Source organism: Egretta garzetta, unplaced genomic scaffold (assembly GCF_000687185.1).
Source record: "Egretta garzetta isolate BGI_Z169 unplaced genomic scaffold, ASM68718v1 scaffold229, whole genome shotgun sequence".
Lineage (NCBI taxonomy): Eukaryota > Metazoa > Chordata > Aves > Pelecaniformes > Ardeidae > Egretta > Egretta garzetta.
The window spans coordinates 1,863,136-1,881,903 of NW_009270000.1; the positions used below are offsets into that span (position 1 = coordinate 1,863,136).

Sequence of the window (18,768 nt, forward strand, 5' to 3'; positions counted from 1 at the left end):
CTGAAGACCTTTATGAGGTGAATAAGAGGTATCATCCAGTGGTCTAGAGAGGGATTGTTTTTAGTATGCCCATTTAAAATTGTCTAAAAGTTTTTGTTCTGGTTTTAAGACAGTTAGTATTCTTGGGGTGTGCAGGGACTTCCATACAGGGAGCGAGACACCAGTCCGGAATCTATTTCAGCATTCTTTCATTCAAGTAGCACATGTATCAGAGGACAAGCTAGAAACTACAGTCGCTAGTTTCTTGTGGGAAAAAGTCTTCTGTAGTGCATTAATTGAATGTTGACTTCAAATATGAAGAGCTAGGGTCGTGTGCTGTTCTTAGGCTTGATGGAGCAAGTGTGAATTTGTTGTTAGATGTGTCTAAAAACTGGGTACTAATATTACTTCTTAACACTGTGATGTTATTGAGATGGCTGTATTTTCTAAATTGTTGCTTTATTGAACCATGATTGTCCCGCTTGCTGAAATGAAAGCTCTTCATCTTGCTGATTTGGGGTTTTATTTGACCACCACGTAATTTGGTCTTCAGGGAACGAAAGCAACAAGCAGTGGAATTAGAAGAAGGAGTTATTCCAGATTCTCCAGTTCTGACTTCTTCATTTTCTTTGGTTAATCGTATGAGAAGAAAAAAAGAGAATAGGCATATCCGATACACAGAACATACACACCCAGATTTGGAACTCTCAGAAAGCAACAATGGTAAGAGTATTGTAATTTTTTTTAATTAATTTTAAAATACATTTTAAGGGCTAAGGAAAAAGATGATGTATAAATTTGATTGCAAAGGGTGAAAAGAAACAAAAAAAAATCTTGTGGGTTTTTTGGTTTGGCTGTTTTCCATTTATGCTATAATACATGAGTCAGGGGAAAAATGTCCTTAGCAGTAACTGTTATATCAGCAATATGCTCAGAGCTTATCTCAGCCGCCTACTTTTCTTCAGCCACATACACATGCAAAGATAGCAGTTTTCAACCTGTATGTCTTCTGTAACTCCAAACTAACTAAAAAAATGTTAGGATTTGACTTGTGCGTACAGCTATGTCACCACCTAGTGGAGAGTGAAGTAAATGTTTTGCTGCATTCAGCAATTATTCTTCAGTTATAGTAATATTAATGAAACTGACAGATACCTAATTCTAGCAGCTACATTACCTTTCTTTTTCTGGTAGTGATACACTGTTTGCATTTGTTTTGTGTCTAAGTCCAGAAGTACTGTGCACATTTAATTTCTAAATTTCATTCTGTAATGTCACAGAAATAGCTCTAATGTATTTTAACTGTAAGAAATATTTCTGTGAAATAAGGGACTTTGGGCTTGTATTTTAATGACACACAGGAAATATGATAAACAATCCAGGTGCTCTTAATGTGTTAATTTATGTTGTGGAATAAAAAAAAAGAGTATTTTAAATAATACATGATTATATCTAAATATAAGTCTTGACTAGAAGGTTCTTCCCAAGAATAAAAATAGCACAACTGTAGGGAGAAGAGTGAGTTGGTTATTCATGCCCTTATTCATTTTGCATATGTAATTTTAGTGCTGTGAATAGTGTCTCCTTTCTAATGTACCTATTCTCTCCATTTTCTGAATAAAAAAATGAGCTACTATATTAAGCCAAAGTTAAATATGTAGGAAATGGTGTAAATAACTATCAGAGTTAATGCCTATGAAAAGCTGTTGGTGTCCAGATAGAAAGGACTACAAGACACAAAATCGGTCATGATTAAAATCTCAGGTTTTTCACCTTTCATTACCTTAGCTGATGCAGAAAATTATTTGCTTGGATGGTTTACTCTTTAACAGTTTTGTTGCCATATTAGCAGGTCAAATACAGGTCGCGTACATACTTTTTATGTGGTTAATATAGAAAGTGATGTAATTATGTGTTAGTATTGTTTTGTACCTGACTGGCTAGGTTCGTATTTGTGAGTGAAAGGATTAATATGAAATATTTGTGACTAATTTGTCATAGTGGTACCTCTGAGTAAAAATAATCAGATGTGGTTAGGTTATGGATCTACTGACATATCAAAATTCACATTCAAGTGCTTTTAAGATCAGGATCATTGTCTGTATCTACACAAAATTACCACAACAGGATACCTAATTTCACTATGTGAAAATGTTTCTACATCTTCTCCAAGAGTTCGGGAAAATGCTGCTGTATTCCACACAAGTGAACAGTCACCACGGAGAAGAGATACTGGTGGCAGACACCTGTGATCCACAGCTGTCCCCTATACCAAGTAAGTATATTAATAGACCTAGTTCTAATTCCATTCAAAATAAGGCCAAAATGTTGTAAAACTGAGGGATCATCAACAACTGAGTGTTCATCTCTTTAAGCACAGGAGCCAGAAAAAGGATATTATGTTTAATCACAGAATTGCTGGTGAAATGCCTATCTTGTAATGCCCATCTGTATGCCACTAGATACATGATCTAGTGACACAGCATCAGGGCTTAGAGTCAAGAAATAAAAAGAAGCTCAGTGCACCTTTTAATGCAAATATTTTTTAGGCAACTTATCCAATTATCTTACATCTGATTTTCCAGCTGTACAGGGGATAAAATACTCTGAGAATTGCACTTGTCTGACAAGAATATGTAACATTTAGAAGTGCTTCTGTTAATTATTCCCTTTTTTTGCACTTGTGAATTTGTACAAGTCTTTAAGTCTTAAGTCCTTCTCCATAAACAGCGCTCTGAGAAGAACTTTATGTGTCCCTGATCTTTTTCTGTGAAGTATTTAACTATAAATGATTGTGAGAATCAGCATTTTGGAATTATTCATGCAGGTCGGGGTTGTGGTGGTTGTAGTTCTTGTACTTTCCCATCATATTACATTGCCCCAGTTTAATAAACTGAGTAATGTTAATCCCCTGAAGGAAGGGAAACTCATCTATTTGTTTTCCTAATTAAAACACAGGAAGAATAACTGTAAGTGTCACTTAGGAAATATGCAGCACAAGCATTTTACTATAAATACACATTATCACCGTTCTACACGCGTTTCTCAGACTATTCATGCCCTGGACTGGGAGTTTGAAAAGCAACTTTTACATTAACTTGTATTTTGATTTTGGGGAGCTGTATTCAAAGTGGAAGCATGTTTCTCTGTGATGATATAGCAGTTTGCTCTCATCAGAAATTCTTCTTTTGCCCCCCTTCTCCACTTACCACCTCCAGATACGATTTTTATCTGACACAGGTCAAACTATTTCCGTAATTACCAATTTTAATTTGTGATCTTTTAGTGGAGTAAGATATTATAATGTATATGTAACTTACTGTGAGCTTCTTTCTATGCATAAAGATAAACCAAGGATGGGAGGCTATCCTGTTCCAAAGCCATCTTTTAACTTGGCTGCAGTTGTGGCAGAAACAATTGGACTTGCTGTTCAAGAGGATCCTGTAAGTAGTATTCCCAAATTTCTTACATAGTCAGCTTTTTGTGCCAGTTGTTTTTATCTTTTGCATTCAAGTTCTGCAAAAGTATTCTAACTTCCAGTAAGCTCACTTTGATTTGCGTTTGCTTAGTCATTACAGAATTACTCTAGCAAGAAGAGATAACTGTGCTGACCTGTCCATGGGTTGGGGAGGAGGGTAGGGGTGCTGTTCCTGCTGTGTATACAACTTTCAAGTTTGACTAAGACAGTGGACTAAATCCTTGCGTCTGCCAAACTCCCTTTGTGCAGTAATCAAGTCTAAGACACTAAAAAAGGTTATTTGGTGCTGAGACTGTTTGACCCGGGTGAGATTATTTGATGTTTTTGCTTGGTAACTACAGTGAAAATGATAGTATGCAGACTATTTTTGTGTGTGTGTGTGCATTTGAATGATGAAATTTTTTTAATTTCCATAAGATTTCTTTAAAGTTGTAGGTCAAAATTTCAACTCTCTTGTAACTTTTATTATTTTTCAGAGTTTTGAATGGGTCTTCAGAGTATTTATGCATAAACCTAGCACATTTCTAATTTTTAATTCTAATAGCTTCTCACGCTTTCTTTCTTTGTTTTCCTTCACCACTTGCAAGGAGTCCCAGAGTGTACTGAGTCCTCCCTGCCCTAATACTGTTATGAGCCAGGCCCCAGAGAGCATGCAGCCTGAAGACTCAAGAAAACATCCAGTTTCTGAATCAAGAAATGATGACAACAATTTAGGGTGTGTTTCCACTTGGTTATAATAATATTGTTTTAAACAGGCTTATATGAAGTTCTGGTTTTAGTAGAATTTAAAATCTTACAGCAGTTTGCTTTAAATATACGGACATGGAAATAAATATTTTCATATTACATGGGCTTCCTTCAAGTAAATAACATTAGAAGCAAAGGAGACGATAGAGTGCAAAACTGTGGACTTCTACTTCATTCTCAGGCTTCCAGTTTGGGCTTTCTATTTACACAGTCCCTCCTTCACTGACTTCTTTTTATTGTGAGGCATCTTCTGAGGTCCATAAACCTGGGGGTAAGGAGCCTGGAGCTGGGGTAGGAAAATGATCATAAAACTTTTCTGCTGACTAGATGTCATACCAGTTGACTGTTGCCCTTCCCACTCTTCTCAGGATGTTGTGGTCTAAACTGAAATTTTTTTTAGCCCCTATTTGTCATCTTCAATATACATTTTATCGATGGCAAGTAAAAAGCAGAGTACCTGAAAGAAGCTTGCACATTTTTCCTTCACTTGCAGAAGCTTTCAGCAGCTATTATCATGGTTGTGGGATCTATACAAGAACCTAGATAGACTGCTATCATAACCACTCTCACTTTGTTCCATTTCTCTGTATTGAAAGGTAGGGAGTCCTTTGGTAGATGAGATTCCTAGGTAGGCTTAATTCTGTCCTTGGTTCTCAGGTGAAAGTGGAACAGAATTCAAAATGAAGGACAACATCTGTTTGCCTTTTACAGCTCTAAGTGCAATAGTACTTACTTCTAGACCAAAAAGTTCCCTTTTCTTTTTCCTTCTGTTTTCAGTTCAGTACTAGCAGCTCTGATAGCTTTGAAGTAGATCGCTGACAGCAAACTTATCATTTTTGTATATGCCTTTCTCTCCTCCCAGCCCCCTATGTACTCCAGAAAAATATCTCATCTCTCGTTGTATTCAGTATTTCAGGTCCATCTCAGAACACTCCACCACGTGTTGACTGGGATTCTCGGGTAGCCTCTCCTGTTTTTGGAGCTTCTAGCAGTACGAAGAACAACTCAAGTACAAGTCATGCCTCTTGTATTTTAGATTCAGGATTGAAGCCTGATCTCAAAACAAACCTCTTCAACAGTCCTTCCAGTTCCAGATCTCATAAAAGTAGATCCAAATCTGAAGATGTCGCTTTTGTTGCACCACTGAATCTTGGAACTGAAATCAACTCAGTTATCAGCCAGGCCTCTATCAATAGGCAAATGGTTGTGAAGAAGACTACTAATGAGGCTGTAATCTGTGTTGGAAACACTTGTGCAGCTAAAAATGAGGTGATCAAGAGTGATTTCCTTCTTGTACACCAGAGGCAGCTAGAAAGCAGGTGTGCTAAGAGAAAGAAAGCTGAAGATGAGCATGCAATTAGCTGTGAAAAAACATCCTTCAACAAAGAGAACTCTATCCCCTTTCGGTCAGACAACCAGCATATTAATGGGGAACATACCATTGATAAGCCCTTGGATCTGTCTGATCGCTTCTCTGGGGTTCGTTGTCAAGAGAAAAAACAAGGAAGTGAGGAGACCTGTAAAAATAGACTGAAACAGGTGACGCTGCATGACATTTTTTCACACCTGGGGAAGCCCATTCCTGAAGGTTCATCGTCCGTTCAAAATGCCAACAGCGAGAACTGTTTGTTTGGCAGAGATTTACAGGAAGAATCCTATGTACAAGAGGCAATGCTGGGAAAAACATTCTCAGATAAGAAAAACCAGATCCAAATGAAAGAAGAAGTTCCTCCCTTCAAAATTGCACCACTGCCAAGTTCTGCAGAGACAGAGCAACTTTTTGATGATGTGAAGGTATGCTTTTCTGACCTTTGGGGTTTTTTTTTTCCCCTCTTTTGAAATACTGCATTTAAGTTTTGGGAAATAGTAAAATTGCAATATATTTTTAGGTTGCCAGTGGCCATGTACCAAGTAGAAAGAAAACAAGGACAGGACATGGAGAGTCTGAACCAGCATCTGTTCTTCAGCCAAACCCTTGTAGACTAGCAAAAAATAAAGCACTGCAAAATGAGCAAGGTAACTTGTTGAAAATGTTCCTTTTACTGCCCCCCACTCCTCCAGCCTCTGCTATGGCTGAATAGAATTTTTCATATCTTCCTTTCTCCCACTTTAATCACTTTCTCTGTTCTGCTTCTAACTTAGTCTCATCCTATTCAGGACTTCTCAAGATTATACCCCACATTTTCAATCTGTGTCTTCGTGGTATTCTTTTTCCACTATATAATAAACATGTCATTGGCATTCAGCTATAAACACAACAGGCTATGAATCTTGTTCTTTCACGTTTATTTAGCATTGTTGTTTGCAGCATGTGAATAACAGATCCTGAAATAAAGTTTCAGGAACTTTGAGTTTAAACTATCTATATCAAATGCTTGAAAACTGTACTTAAGTGTAAGAATAAGCCACTTCGTTAATATTATTCATGATTCCTGGTGATCTGTTAAATAAATTTGTACCTTTAGTGATAATGAACAGACAGTGTCAAATACTCTTCCTAGAAGTTGTATCTTCTTTCCTGTTAAGTGGTCCCAGTCTGAAAACTTTTTTTTTTTTTGAACTGTGATTGCAGAATCACTGCTTCTGTACTCCTTAGCTCAGCTGTTACACGGCATACTTTATTTAGAAATACTTGCATTGTGAATTTAAAGAAAATCTGTCAGCAGTTGGTGGGGCCATGTAGCTTGGAATCAAACCTGTACTTCACAGCTAAATCGAGAACCATCTCTGGAACAATGACCAGACACTTTTGTACTCCTGTATTCTAAGACCTGACTTTTGTGTTCTTACCTATATAATGTCTTCTAACCAGTATTAACACTACTTGATTTCCACAGTACAGAGATTTTACCTGCAAGAATATTTTATGTATTACATCCCTCATACAAAGGAGCGGTGTGCTCCCAGAATATAACAAAAACCCCTAAAGATCTATTTCTAACTCTTCAGACAAAATATGATTTACACCAAATGAACGTGTTTATTTTTTGAGAAAAATCAATCCTTAAACTGAAAGATAAAAGGAAAGCTGACTTATAATTTAGACACTATAGGATGCTGTTGGCAGAATTGGATTCTGTTTATTTGCCTTTTTTCTCATATTCTCTGCATCCAGACCTGAAAGAGAAACCTTTAGAAAACCTCCACTGGAGCATAGACCCAGGAGCTGACCTTTCACAGTACAAAATGGACATTACTGTGATTGATACAGAGGTAAGCTTGTGTAACAAGCCTGCATGTTCTATGATATTGCAAGAAACCTACAAAAGTGATACTGTTATCTTTATTCTGAGCAGACCAAAATGACCTTTTTACAAAAATCCAAATTCATCTTATCTGGTATTTGTTTGCACTCCTGAAATATTTGTTTGTGCATAGTAGGCTACAGTTACCTTAAAACATTTCCACCGTCTAGTTGTATTTGATAAACTCAGCCAGGTGGCTATGTAATATGACACTGATGCGTTTCAGGGTGGTTTGGGATTTCTTTTAAAGCAAATAAAAATGTTCTAAGTCTCGTAATTTTTCCTGTGAGAATGTTAACTGTGATATCTCTTTACATTAAGTAACTGAAAATGTGCAGATAATTACTATTATCTTTCTTTGAGTTGAGTGCAGGTTGGTTATTAGGATCTCTGAGAATTTTCCTGAAGTTTGTTTGGTTCGTCTCACTTAAAAGGCTATCTTAGAATGCATTAATTTGACCAGTTGTTAATCTCTGTGTGTTTCATTGTTACTTTTTATCTTCGTAGAATTTAATATGAAAGCTTGTAAGGCATTTCTTATCCATCAAGTAATGTAATCCACCAGATAAATGCTTTGCATTTAAATTTCAAAACGTGTTCTAGATTTTACATCTTTATTATGCAGATATTACTGCAGCAAAAACATCACAGAAAGTGTCCAAAAAGATGCCAGTAACTGTTGTGAAAGCGTTTCAGATATACAGTGATGACACTGGCTACACCAGTTGCTTTCGAGTACAATTGTCATGTTTGGTTTTTTTATTCAGGGTGGTTCTCAGTCACGAGTCGGAGGGGAAGATACTGATATGGATTATACATATGTTAGTGAAAGTGTGCAATTAAAAATGAAAAATCAAGAGCAAAACCAGGAAAGCAGTCCAAGTAAGACTTTTATTTTTTTTCCTTTGGTTTGCATTTTTTTTGGAGGAGGAGGAGGAAAAGTGTGAAGGGCATTTTTTTTCCTCTGTATGAATAGATAGTAGAAAATGGTTTGCAGTAATATATTTTTGTAGGTTACAAAGATCAGTCTGTTTCCCAGTAGAATGAGTGGTTTTTGAGGTTTTTAACATAGACTGAGAAAACGGTAAGATTTGTGCTGAGGTAGGGCCAGTAGCTCTGCTCTTACAGTACTTACATGGTTAAGTATTTTAACTCTTTAATAGTTCTGATCTCACCTGCAACAATCACTCTTACAACAAACAGTTTTGAAAGTTTGCTATGTAATCATATCAGACTTTCTATGGGAAGACTAATTTCATTTTTAATGGCATATAAATAGAACTAGTATACTTAAAAGAAATCCAAATGTGTTTATATCACATTTAATTTATGGTATGTGGTGAATCATGGCTGCAGGGCAGTGACTTTTAACACTGTGTTTTGTTTCAAGCTGTTGCAACTTGATCACATTTCCGTAGTTTATCTCCTACCCCTAGAAAGTATTTCCTTCTGCTTGGGTAACTTGATAATTACCAGAACAAAAGTTTAATGTGTCTAGTATTAAGGTTAAAGGTATATCAAAATGATTTAGTAATTAATCAAATTTTGGAAATTGAATCACAGTGTCTTTACTAAAAATAGATAAGCATTGTCCACATTTAAAAGACTGACAGAGAAGTTGCAGAAAGAATAAATGTATCTTTGGTGTTGAGTTAAGCAGTACTGGACCAGGAAGTAAATATTAGTTCTTTTGATACACATGCAATCAAAATACACTTTCTTGACTTAAATCGTTGAGAGGCTGATTTGGATGTTCATTATGCTTTTTATAATAGGAGGAGAAAAAAAAAAGAATGATACCTTAACAGAAATGTTTGATCGGACAACCCATGAAGAATATGAATCCCACCTACCAGAAGATAGTCCTTCTGCATGTGATGAAAAAGAAACTCTTCGTGATGAAGAGCAGGATAAGGGAATAACAGCACCAATCAAGAAACTGAAGAGTGGGATATGATTTGTTTTGTCTTCATTAGCCTGGTTAAACTGCGAAAGTTGGTTTGAAATCAGGCTCTGTTCTCTAGGAACAAATTTGCCAAATAAACCATGAGTTCATTTTTCATAAATTCATGGGAAAATTTATTCACTGTAAGGACATAGCATAAACCAGTATGAAAATTACTGTGGTAGTTCTTTTATATAGCTACCACACAAATACAGGATGTGTAATGGAAGTTGGAATAAGAGCTGTACAGCAAAGTGACTCTTACAGAAAACACCACGTTTTGGCTGCAGATTACTTGCTTCTTTTCCTCGCTCTGTCCTAGGTTCTATCGAAGGTTTTGCAGTATTTCTTATTGTAAGCAACCTTTCCTTTGCTCTTCTGCTTGTCTCTTTTACTTGTGTCTCTGCTGTTTTCCTTCTACTCCAGTAATGCTTTTGGATCACTGGTTCAATCAATTCTATGCTATTTTTAGTATCTGTTTGAATCTGTTGTCTCAGACCAAATGTATGTGGCATTTTAGTATTTCTTAATAGCTGGCTAACAATTTTACAGACGTTTCTCCAGGCAGTCTGTTAACTTTATGACATGTGATTTTTTTGTTTTGCGTGTATATTTACAGAACATGAGGATAAACAAGATAAAGCCAAGCAGAAAGCTTTTGTGGAGCCATATTTCAAAAGCGATGAAAGGTAATTTAGTTTGTTCTGTATAAGCATTTTAAGACTCTTTATATCCTCCTTATAGGGAACTTGTTCTTCCATAAAATGAACGTCTTTGTACGTAACATACCAGTGGCTGAAGGTGCACGGGTAAAAGATCTAGTGAGTTACATAAAAGCTTCAGATAAAAGATGGAGTAGGGGGGGAAAAAATAGACATTCAGATGCCTACCTCACATTTGCTGAAGAGAAGAAATTGCCTCTTCTGCTTTTTATAGTTTTATTGAATGCAGTATTTTGTAATCCATGTTGTTTCTTACAGATGTGAGGTCATGCATGAATTTAAGCAAAGAGCGTATGGATTGCTTGTACAAATAAAAACCTCTCTTTCTCTGGCATTTTTTGCCCCTTCCTCAAGGCAATAAATGAGTAATGTTTAACACTGTACCTCTTAGTGCTTCCTCTATTGCCTTTCTGTATATTCATCATTGGTAGTCTGCGTCTTCATTTCATAATGATACCCAACCATTTCAGTTAAATGGTTGTTAGCTTATTTTTTTACCTCAGCATATGTTTTCTTTGTAGAGGAAAATTTGTTTAGTGTTTTGTGAGCAGATAAGTTGAAAAGAATCTGTTAGCTCTGTCCTTGAACCCCAGCATATGTTCCTCTTGCAGAAATCAGTGCAAGCACAACTGTCGCAGACAAAATAAATACTCTACAGAAGATCTGTACTTGAGTAATTTTGATCTAGTAATTACTTTCACACTATGAAAAGCCATAATGAGGAGATGCACATCTCTGGTTATGTAAAAGATCATATTACATTTAAAAAATTCTGGAACTGCTTTAGTCACAAAAATAGTCCTATTCAGCTATGAAATGCAGTATGATTGGGTTTTGCAGGCATTTTCTGATATTTTTCTTCTTCTCTCCTTCATTGTTTTCTAAAAATCAAAACTTTTTAGACATGTAAGAGAAATAAATGTACTATCATGTGAAAAAACTTTTCTTTTTCAGAAAGAATACTGTGTTAGATTTTCCTCATATTGAGGTTATTCGAAAAAAAGAAGAAAGAAGAAAATTGCCTGGCCATACTTGTAAGGAATGTGAAATAGTAAGTAGTGCTTTAAAATTTGGTCAGGCTTCCATTCTTCTAACTCTGCTAGTATCTAAGTGCTAAAGTGCTGTTGCAGTTATGAATCTGGTTGCATCATCATCAGTACCTACAGCAGCAGAGAACTAAGTGTTCACCAAAGTTGTTTTACAAAGTTTTGGGTTGGTTGGTTTGTTTTTAACAGTAGTAATTGCGTATAACTTAGAAAGTCTTAACTTTTTTGTCTGTATCTGTATGAGGATAGAAACCTCTCACATCATGGTTCCAATAAGATATTGGTTAATACAAAATAACATTAGCTAGTCAAAGAATGATGACAAATTTCTAAACTTTAGCTAAAAAGCTCTCCTGAAATTTACAGATACTGGAACAAGTAAGTTCTGTGTCCTGTTGTACCTATATATAGATGTATCTTGATTTTTTTTTTTTTTTTTTTTCCCCTTGTTTTCTGGGGTGGCTGCATTTTCAGATAATTGTACCAGCATGGGTGCCAATGTGTATATATGTGCAAATACATGCAAAAAAGTTTACATTAGCAGGTTAAAAATTATGAAATCTTAGATTTCACATTGTTTTCCTCCCTTTCAAATTACTAAACTTCTTTTAGATACTTGTTATAGAGATAAAATATTGAAGTAATTACATGTGTAATAAGGACATACTTCATTTGGTCATTAATAGCCTTTCAGGCTGGAGTTAATTAGGTGATGATCTTATACATTATGACTTGCCAGAAGTATGGGTTAATGACTGAATAATGATGGCTTCTCTGGAATCTTTTCACTTAATTTCCACACCTGTATAGAACCAACATTTTTCAGATTCTCCTGCTGTTCGCTTTGTAGTTAAGTCACGTTTACTTAGCTGAAGAAAATTTATTAGAGTATATTTTTAACAAAAACATTCCTGAAAAACAGCTTTGGTAAAACTCATTAAATACAAATAATTAAGTTTCACAGTCAACTCTAAATACCATTTTCAAAAATATATTATATTTTTTGAAAGAAGGTTGAAAGAAGACAAGATGTTGGAAAAAAAAAAAACCCAAACCCCCAAACTTTCAGTCTATTTCTTGGCCCAAGAGGCATGTATCGAGTGTCTTAATTTCCTGTCTCTGTACCCTACCAGTCTTCTCTCAGCAAATCCAGTTCTTGTTACTTTCTGGCAAGTTAGAGTGGTAACTATGGTGTCTGGAAACATTTACTGCTCCAATTTTACAGTCTTTAGGTTTCTACGTTAGACTTCAGAAAAGTTGGGGTTTGTTGGGTTTTTTCGGGGGGGTTGGGGATGTTTTAAGTCTATGTCGTTCAAGATTAATGTCTTGGAATGTGTGGAATGCTTGGCTGTGTCACTGCACCATAATAAAACTATCTTTGAATGAAATGCCTATGGAAAAGGGAGTATTAGACAAAGCATAAATGGTGCTTTAAAAAGGTCTCGGCTTACTTATTAGTCATACAGGTTTGAAAAGTCTCCAAAGTCTAAGGAAATACTTAGGGAGTGGGTAGAAATCAGTAAATTGTTTCTGGCCCTGCGTTGCATGCAGTGGGAGAGTGGGGAGAGTTATCTGTCATTTTGAGAAGATGTGAGAGATTTAACTTCTGTACGTGCCACAGCAGACTGATATCAAAGTCCTTTATAAGTCCTTATCTTAAAACTGTGTGGAAGTATCTCATTCACTTTACAGTGTAGAACATTTGATAAGAAATCTTGCTTTGGTTTGTTACGACTTTGCAATGTGATCAGAGAAAGATTGAATGCAGGAGTTCCTGGTAGCTTGTAAAAGTAATGTTTACTAGTATGGTTATTAAGTCTAGCTATGCTTTAGGTAAGTAGAATCAGATGTTTATAGAGAGAGATTTAGATTACAGAAATTACTAAGTAATCATGCTAAACTAATGAGAGGAACATTTTAAGGGTTTGTTGTCTGAGACTGCAAATTGTAGAATTGTAAACAATTGTTTTACAGTGAAGATAGTGCAGGATGAGATGTCGCTTATCTTTTCCCACATGGAAAAGCCTAGCTCAAATGTTTTGTGTGAGTTGAAAATGCTGTGGATAGTGAGATCAACCTAGAAAACAGCTGAGAGTTCTTTTTGCTGCTTAGCAGACATATATGTGACTTGCTCATTCTTTGTCAACCCTAATAGATTTCTGGACAAGCCAAAAAAAAAAAGTTACTTTCAGATTTCTTTTGCGTACATACTTAGCTTCATTATTGATTGATCGTTTTATTTTCTATTCCTACAAAACTGTACTGTATTTTTAATTGTTTGATTCATAAATATTCCTCACTGCTCATAAACATTTTAATTCAAAAAAAAATGCAGGACACTGCGAACCTCTGGTAGGCTGTTTTCTAAAATTCCAGGCTATTTAAAGGACAAACATAAGGTGCACTGTTAATTATCCCCAAGTAAGACCGTGATTAATCTATTTGGTTTACACAGATACTGTAGAATTCTTATAATTAATTTTGTTGACTTAACACTACATAATTTCTTAACTTTTATCAGTGAAGATTGATAACATACTAAATGGTAATCGCCTATTCCTCTTCTTTCATTAGTCTGTAGGTCTTTAACAGAGTGACACATATTTTTTTCAGCTGGGTCTCTGAAATCCAGCTGCATAAGTGACCCTACTATATCTGACTCAGTCCCCAAGCTACTGATACCCACTTAAGTTCTGGTCTTGGCAAAGGCCTTTTGCTGTTTAAGGGAACATTGTATAAAGCAGTGGCAAACATTTTCAAACTAAGCATCTCTAAGTTCAGTGACTGAAAGGGGTTCTGCTGTCAAGAGTGTGGGAGTATCCTGAGCTTATACACAATACATTTTGAAGAACCTTTTACTAGCGGCTCATAACCATTCCTGGATGAATCTTTGCAACTGGCAGTTTATTCTGTCCTGCGTACCAGGACTTAGCAGTAGACAGACCAGTAATCTGAAATTTGGGGTACAACCTGCTTAACAATCTGAATCGCACTTGACCAGGAGACCCATGTGTTACTAGGTCAGATTCCTGTCCTAATAAGGGCTTCAAGAGCAGAATACGTTCTGGGGTCACACTTTGTAGAATGGCAAGAAATCTTGAGGGGGCGGGGGGGGGGAGAGAGGAAGAAAATGTACCTCAGTGTCAGGCAGAGTTGCACTTCCCACAGACTACAGAATCACAAAATGAAACGAGTCTACTTCTCCTAGTTCATGCAGTTTTGTCACTGACATTTTCAGAGCTGTGATGACTCTTTTCTATACAATTATCAGTATTTATCTCATGATTTTTTGGAGGAGGATTTTTATGCCTGTTTTATACTCTGTCTGCCATCTAGTAGGGAAAAAAGGAATTTATTAGTGTACTTTATGATTCCAAGTAGGCAGGTTTTCTGAAATCCTACCAGTAGATGGAGACAGGAAGTAATTTCTATTGACAGAGGTATTCTGTTTCTTTCCTGATTTCCCCAGTCTAGATCACTTTTCTGCTTGATTGAGTGAGGTTTTAAACTTTAGCTTGCCTTTTTGAATTTTAACGCAGTCATTTCAGTAGACTTGTTTTACCACCTTAATGAGGGTCAGGTTTCTTGCACAATCCAGATGGTGACTGTTGGCTTGCATTTGAATCAAACAGTGCACTCACTTTGAAAATATTTTGGTACTCTAGGATATCAAAGTGGCAGGTTGCTATTTTTAGGAGATGCTAACTAGAATCACAAACTAAAACAGCAGAAAACTACTTGAAAAAAACCCTGTCTTTCTATGATGCTACTCATTGGGAACACCCAGCAGAAAAGTTTGGAGTGTGTGTGTATACTTTTCTCCTTGCAGCCCCCAGTACAAGCTGACAGGGACAAAAGAGTAGCTAGCCAATTTACTATGCATGCTAGAGAATGCCCAGCTGGCAAATGGTTTCTGGAGTCCTGGTGTCAGTCAGCTAGTTAAACTAGCTCTTTATTTACTCCTAATTTGGGGGTAATAAAGTAGGAAGCAATTTGACTTAAGTTTGCTATTACTACTGTAAATTTAGACAATGGAAATAATTGTGCAGGATGGATTTTGTAGTGCATTTTTTCACGTTTCTATTTTATTTGTAAATGCAAGCTGAGTTTATTAGAAAATTCCCATCTATTTCAACACCTGTTCTACTTAACTTTGTAAAATCAGTCTGTAAAATTGTTGACATAAGTAACTGTACACATCCTTAAACCTTGTGCCTATGGTATGTTAAAAGACATAAACCTAACAAACTTGTCACCATGAGGTTTTACTTAATCTGTAAATTCAGTAAGCTTTTAGGATAATGGCCAGGTGTTTGTCATTTGGATAACAAATCTCTACTCTTGGCTATCCTCACCACTATTTTTAGATAACTGTGTTAATGAATAGTGATTGACAATGTCATTGTGTAAAACAGTTGCTCTATATGTATGAATTTGTTAACTTGTTTCTTTTTCCTTTCCTAACGTTCAGTATTATGCAGACATTCCAGAAGAAGAGAGAGAAAAGAAACTAGCTTCCTGTTCAAGACACAGATTTCGCTATATTCCTCCAAATACTCCTGAAAATTTCTGGGAGGTTGGATTTCCTTCCACCCAAACTTGTGTGGAAAGAGGTTTGTGCAAAAAGGCTTACAAAGCACTTTTTAAAGCTGATTTTTTTTTTTCCCCCCCTGAAATTACCTCTAGTTCATAAAGCAGCCTTTCTCACCCAGTCTTGTTGAGGTCTGTTTACTTATCAGCAGCCATTATTTTGAATAAATATTGTCCTTTTTTTTTTTTTTTTTTTTTTTTTTTTTTTAAGCAGCTCCTGTATTAGTAAGAAGGGAATGTAAGGAAACTCTTAGAGCCTCGATAGAGAAGGCAGAATTAATGGGATTTTCATAGAACTTAATTCAAACCCTCCATGTCTTTGAACCAAAGCAAGAACTGGGTGAACATTTTCAAAGGCAAAGCCTGAGAGATTGTACTTACTGAGGAGAGACAGACAGCACCATTGATGTCCGTTGTCTGTATCTTTAGAGCTCCATAATACCACATGATAATGAAAATGTTGAAGGGGGGGTATGATTAAGAAGTTTTTAATGGATATACCCTGCTTGTTAGTGACACTCAAAAGCTGGAGTTTTTGACTCTTCACACAGAAGAGTCTTTCCTAAATAATTCTTCTAAATCCTAGAGCTTGGTATAAAAATGAGTTTTTACTAATGATGTTAGAACATATGGTGAGTTTGTAGTGTACTATAAGTACATTTCTTCAGAAGTGGTGAAACTCTGAGGTAAGGAGCCCTATATGAACTCTCTTTGAATTACTTTATATATTTATCTTTATTTGTGTGTATGTTATTAGCTGTGAAGCATTAATCTTCACTTATTTTTATCTGTTCTCATAACAGTTTCAGGTCAGCCATATGAAATTGTAGCCAGAGATGTGTGTGTTCTTGTGTGATAGTGTTGCAGTACCATGCTTAATCTTTCAGAACAGGGAGCCTTGAAATTTAAAGCTGTATTTACAAGAAATGTATGTATTTCAAACACTGTGTTCAGAACTTTAAGCCTCCCCCATATTGTGTGGAACAAATGTCAAATTTGCTTTTGAAGCCCTAATCAAGTTCCCCCTTCTTAAATACCCACTGCAAAAGGTTAAGCTAGTCATAGAATTTGTAGGCTGTTAAGCTTCCTTGGACTCGGTTAGGTTTTAGGAAAATGGTTCTTTTTTTTTCCATTCATCAATTTGTCTCTGGTATCACATAAGGGCGAGTGAATCCCTCAGTCTAGCTAGCCAGCACCTCAGGAATGCTTCTGAATCGCTGCTTCCTTTGTGAGTAGCCTCTTTCCTCTCCTGTGTATCCAGTTAGACAGGGCTTGGCTGAGGCTAATCTATTCCTCCTTTACCTTAAGTAATGAGAGAGAGTTCTCACCATTCTACCACCTTTGGTTCTTGATCACCTTCTTTCAAGATTAACAAATTGCAGTCTTTCTTCTTCCAACCTGATTGCCTCTTACCTGTTCCAGCCGATGAGAGAGCTGGTCTAAACTAGGCACATCCATTTATAACTTTGGGTGATTGAGAGATCCTGTTAAGGAGATTGTCTGTTACTACCCTCTTGGAATCTGCTGGCAACCTCATTAAAATTATCTTCTTGGCTATCTCCTTGTTCTGCTAGAGTAAGAGCTGTTCAGTTGTTAATGGTCCTCAACAGCATATCAGAGTCAGATTTTAGATCAACCCTTTCTCGGTAAAAAGCCATATTATACAAGAGTGCAGCAAGAATACCAAAACACCAGAGAGAGAATTCCCATGGTGAGGAATTGCAGCTGTCGCTCAGAAGTAGTGGAGTACAAAGGATGTATTTTTCTACTTCTTATTGCTATCTTGAACCAGTTGTGGTTTGTGTTTGGTTTTTTTGAGTAACTGAGTTGCATAGACAGCATTTTCCAACGATGAAGTAGGAATCTGCTACTTTCACTTCAGCAGATGTTAGTGCTGATAAACAGGAAGGGTTTGACAGAAGCCAGGTGCTGTAACTGATTTGCATAAAATGTCTGCTTACTGTCAGTATTAGCTAAGTTGAGCATGTTATAGAAATTTTCTGTATACTTCTCTTAACAGAGAGCTTTCGGGGTGTGCTTCATACATAGGTTCATGTTTGGTTTTTTCCAGGTGGACAAGTCTTTAATAAATAAGAACGCCCTCAAAACAGAGGGCTGTACTGTTTAGAACCACAAAGCACATGTGCCTGAAGCTTCCTGTGTATGAATAGGAAATACATTTTTAAAAGTGATTTTTATTAGTCAATTGAATTTGCCATACTTACGTACTTGATTACTCTTACGTAAAATCTTCTGTAGAAAAGACAATGAAAAATGAAATTTTGTTTCTAATAGATGAACAATTCACAGTTTCCATTCTCTTCTTCAGTTTCTCTCTCTGTATTGCATCACTGTGCAGTCATCTCCTAGAAAGCAGCTGAGTGTTTTCATTAATGATATTGCAGCCTGGGATCTCTAACTTTTTTTGTCAAGTGAGAATCAGTTGCCATAAAAGGAAAAAAAAATTCACAGGGGGTTTTTTTTGAGGGTAAACAAAAAATTAAACTAAAGTTATGCATGTTTTTATACTGTATTTCTTACCTCAGATTTTTTCTTACTCTGTTAAGGCTATATTAAAGAGGATCTTGCTCCCTGTCAACGTCCAAAAAGACGGCAGCCTTATGCTGTAATGTTTTCTCCAAAAGGCAAAGAGCAGAAGACATAAAGGATGGGGAAGTAAGGCATGCCAACTTGAAGAGTATCTTTCCTGTCCTTAGATATTTATAGTTAATATAAACTTGAAATAAAGAACTGTTTTCCACAATGATAGTTAAATCATTTCATTAAATATGTAAATTTTATAAAATTCATTTGAAAAACTGATGTACCAGGAAACAAAACTATTTAATGTACGTTTGTTTCATATTGTGTTAATACAATTTGTATTAATTTTTGCACCTGTCAGACAATGAGTCTCCCATTTTTTTTCTTTCAAGTCAACAGCTAAAATTCCAGCCAATCCTGTCTAAACTTTGTGTCCGTGGGTGTCTGCTTCAGAGTCACTGAAATCAGTTGT

The 18,768-nt window shown here is 36.1% G+C and overlaps 1 protein-coding gene across 1 annotated transcript in view; it reads left to right on the top strand.

Moving 5' to 3' along the window:
• RBBP8 (RB binding protein 8, endonuclease) overlaps window positions 1-18,417 on the top strand; it is a 38,799-nt gene extending 20,382 nt beyond the window's left edge. Inside the window, exons 7-19 of the mRNA XM_009647644.2 lie at window positions 533-702; window positions 2,153-2,254; window positions 3,325-3,422; window positions 4,045-4,172; window positions 5,113-5,998; window positions 6,094-6,220; window positions 7,320-7,417; window positions 8,217-8,331; window positions 9,225-9,395; window positions 10,014-10,083; window positions 11,071-11,167; window positions 15,634-15,775; window positions 18,320-18,417. Coding sequence (XP_009645939.1) covers window positions 533-702; window positions 2,153-2,254; window positions 3,325-3,422; window positions 4,045-4,172; window positions 5,113-5,998; window positions 6,094-6,220; window positions 7,320-7,417; window positions 8,217-8,331; window positions 9,225-9,395; window positions 10,014-10,083; window positions 11,071-11,167; window positions 15,634-15,775; window positions 18,320-18,417 — 2,302 coding nt within the window. The remainder of the gene's footprint in view (window positions 1-532; window positions 703-2,152; window positions 2,255-3,324; window positions 3,423-4,044; window positions 4,173-5,112; window positions 5,999-6,093; window positions 6,221-7,319; window positions 7,418-8,216; window positions 8,332-9,224; window positions 9,396-10,013; window positions 10,084-11,070; window positions 11,168-15,633; window positions 15,776-18,319) is intronic.
• The last annotated feature ends 351 nt before the right edge of the window (window positions 18,418-18,768 follow it).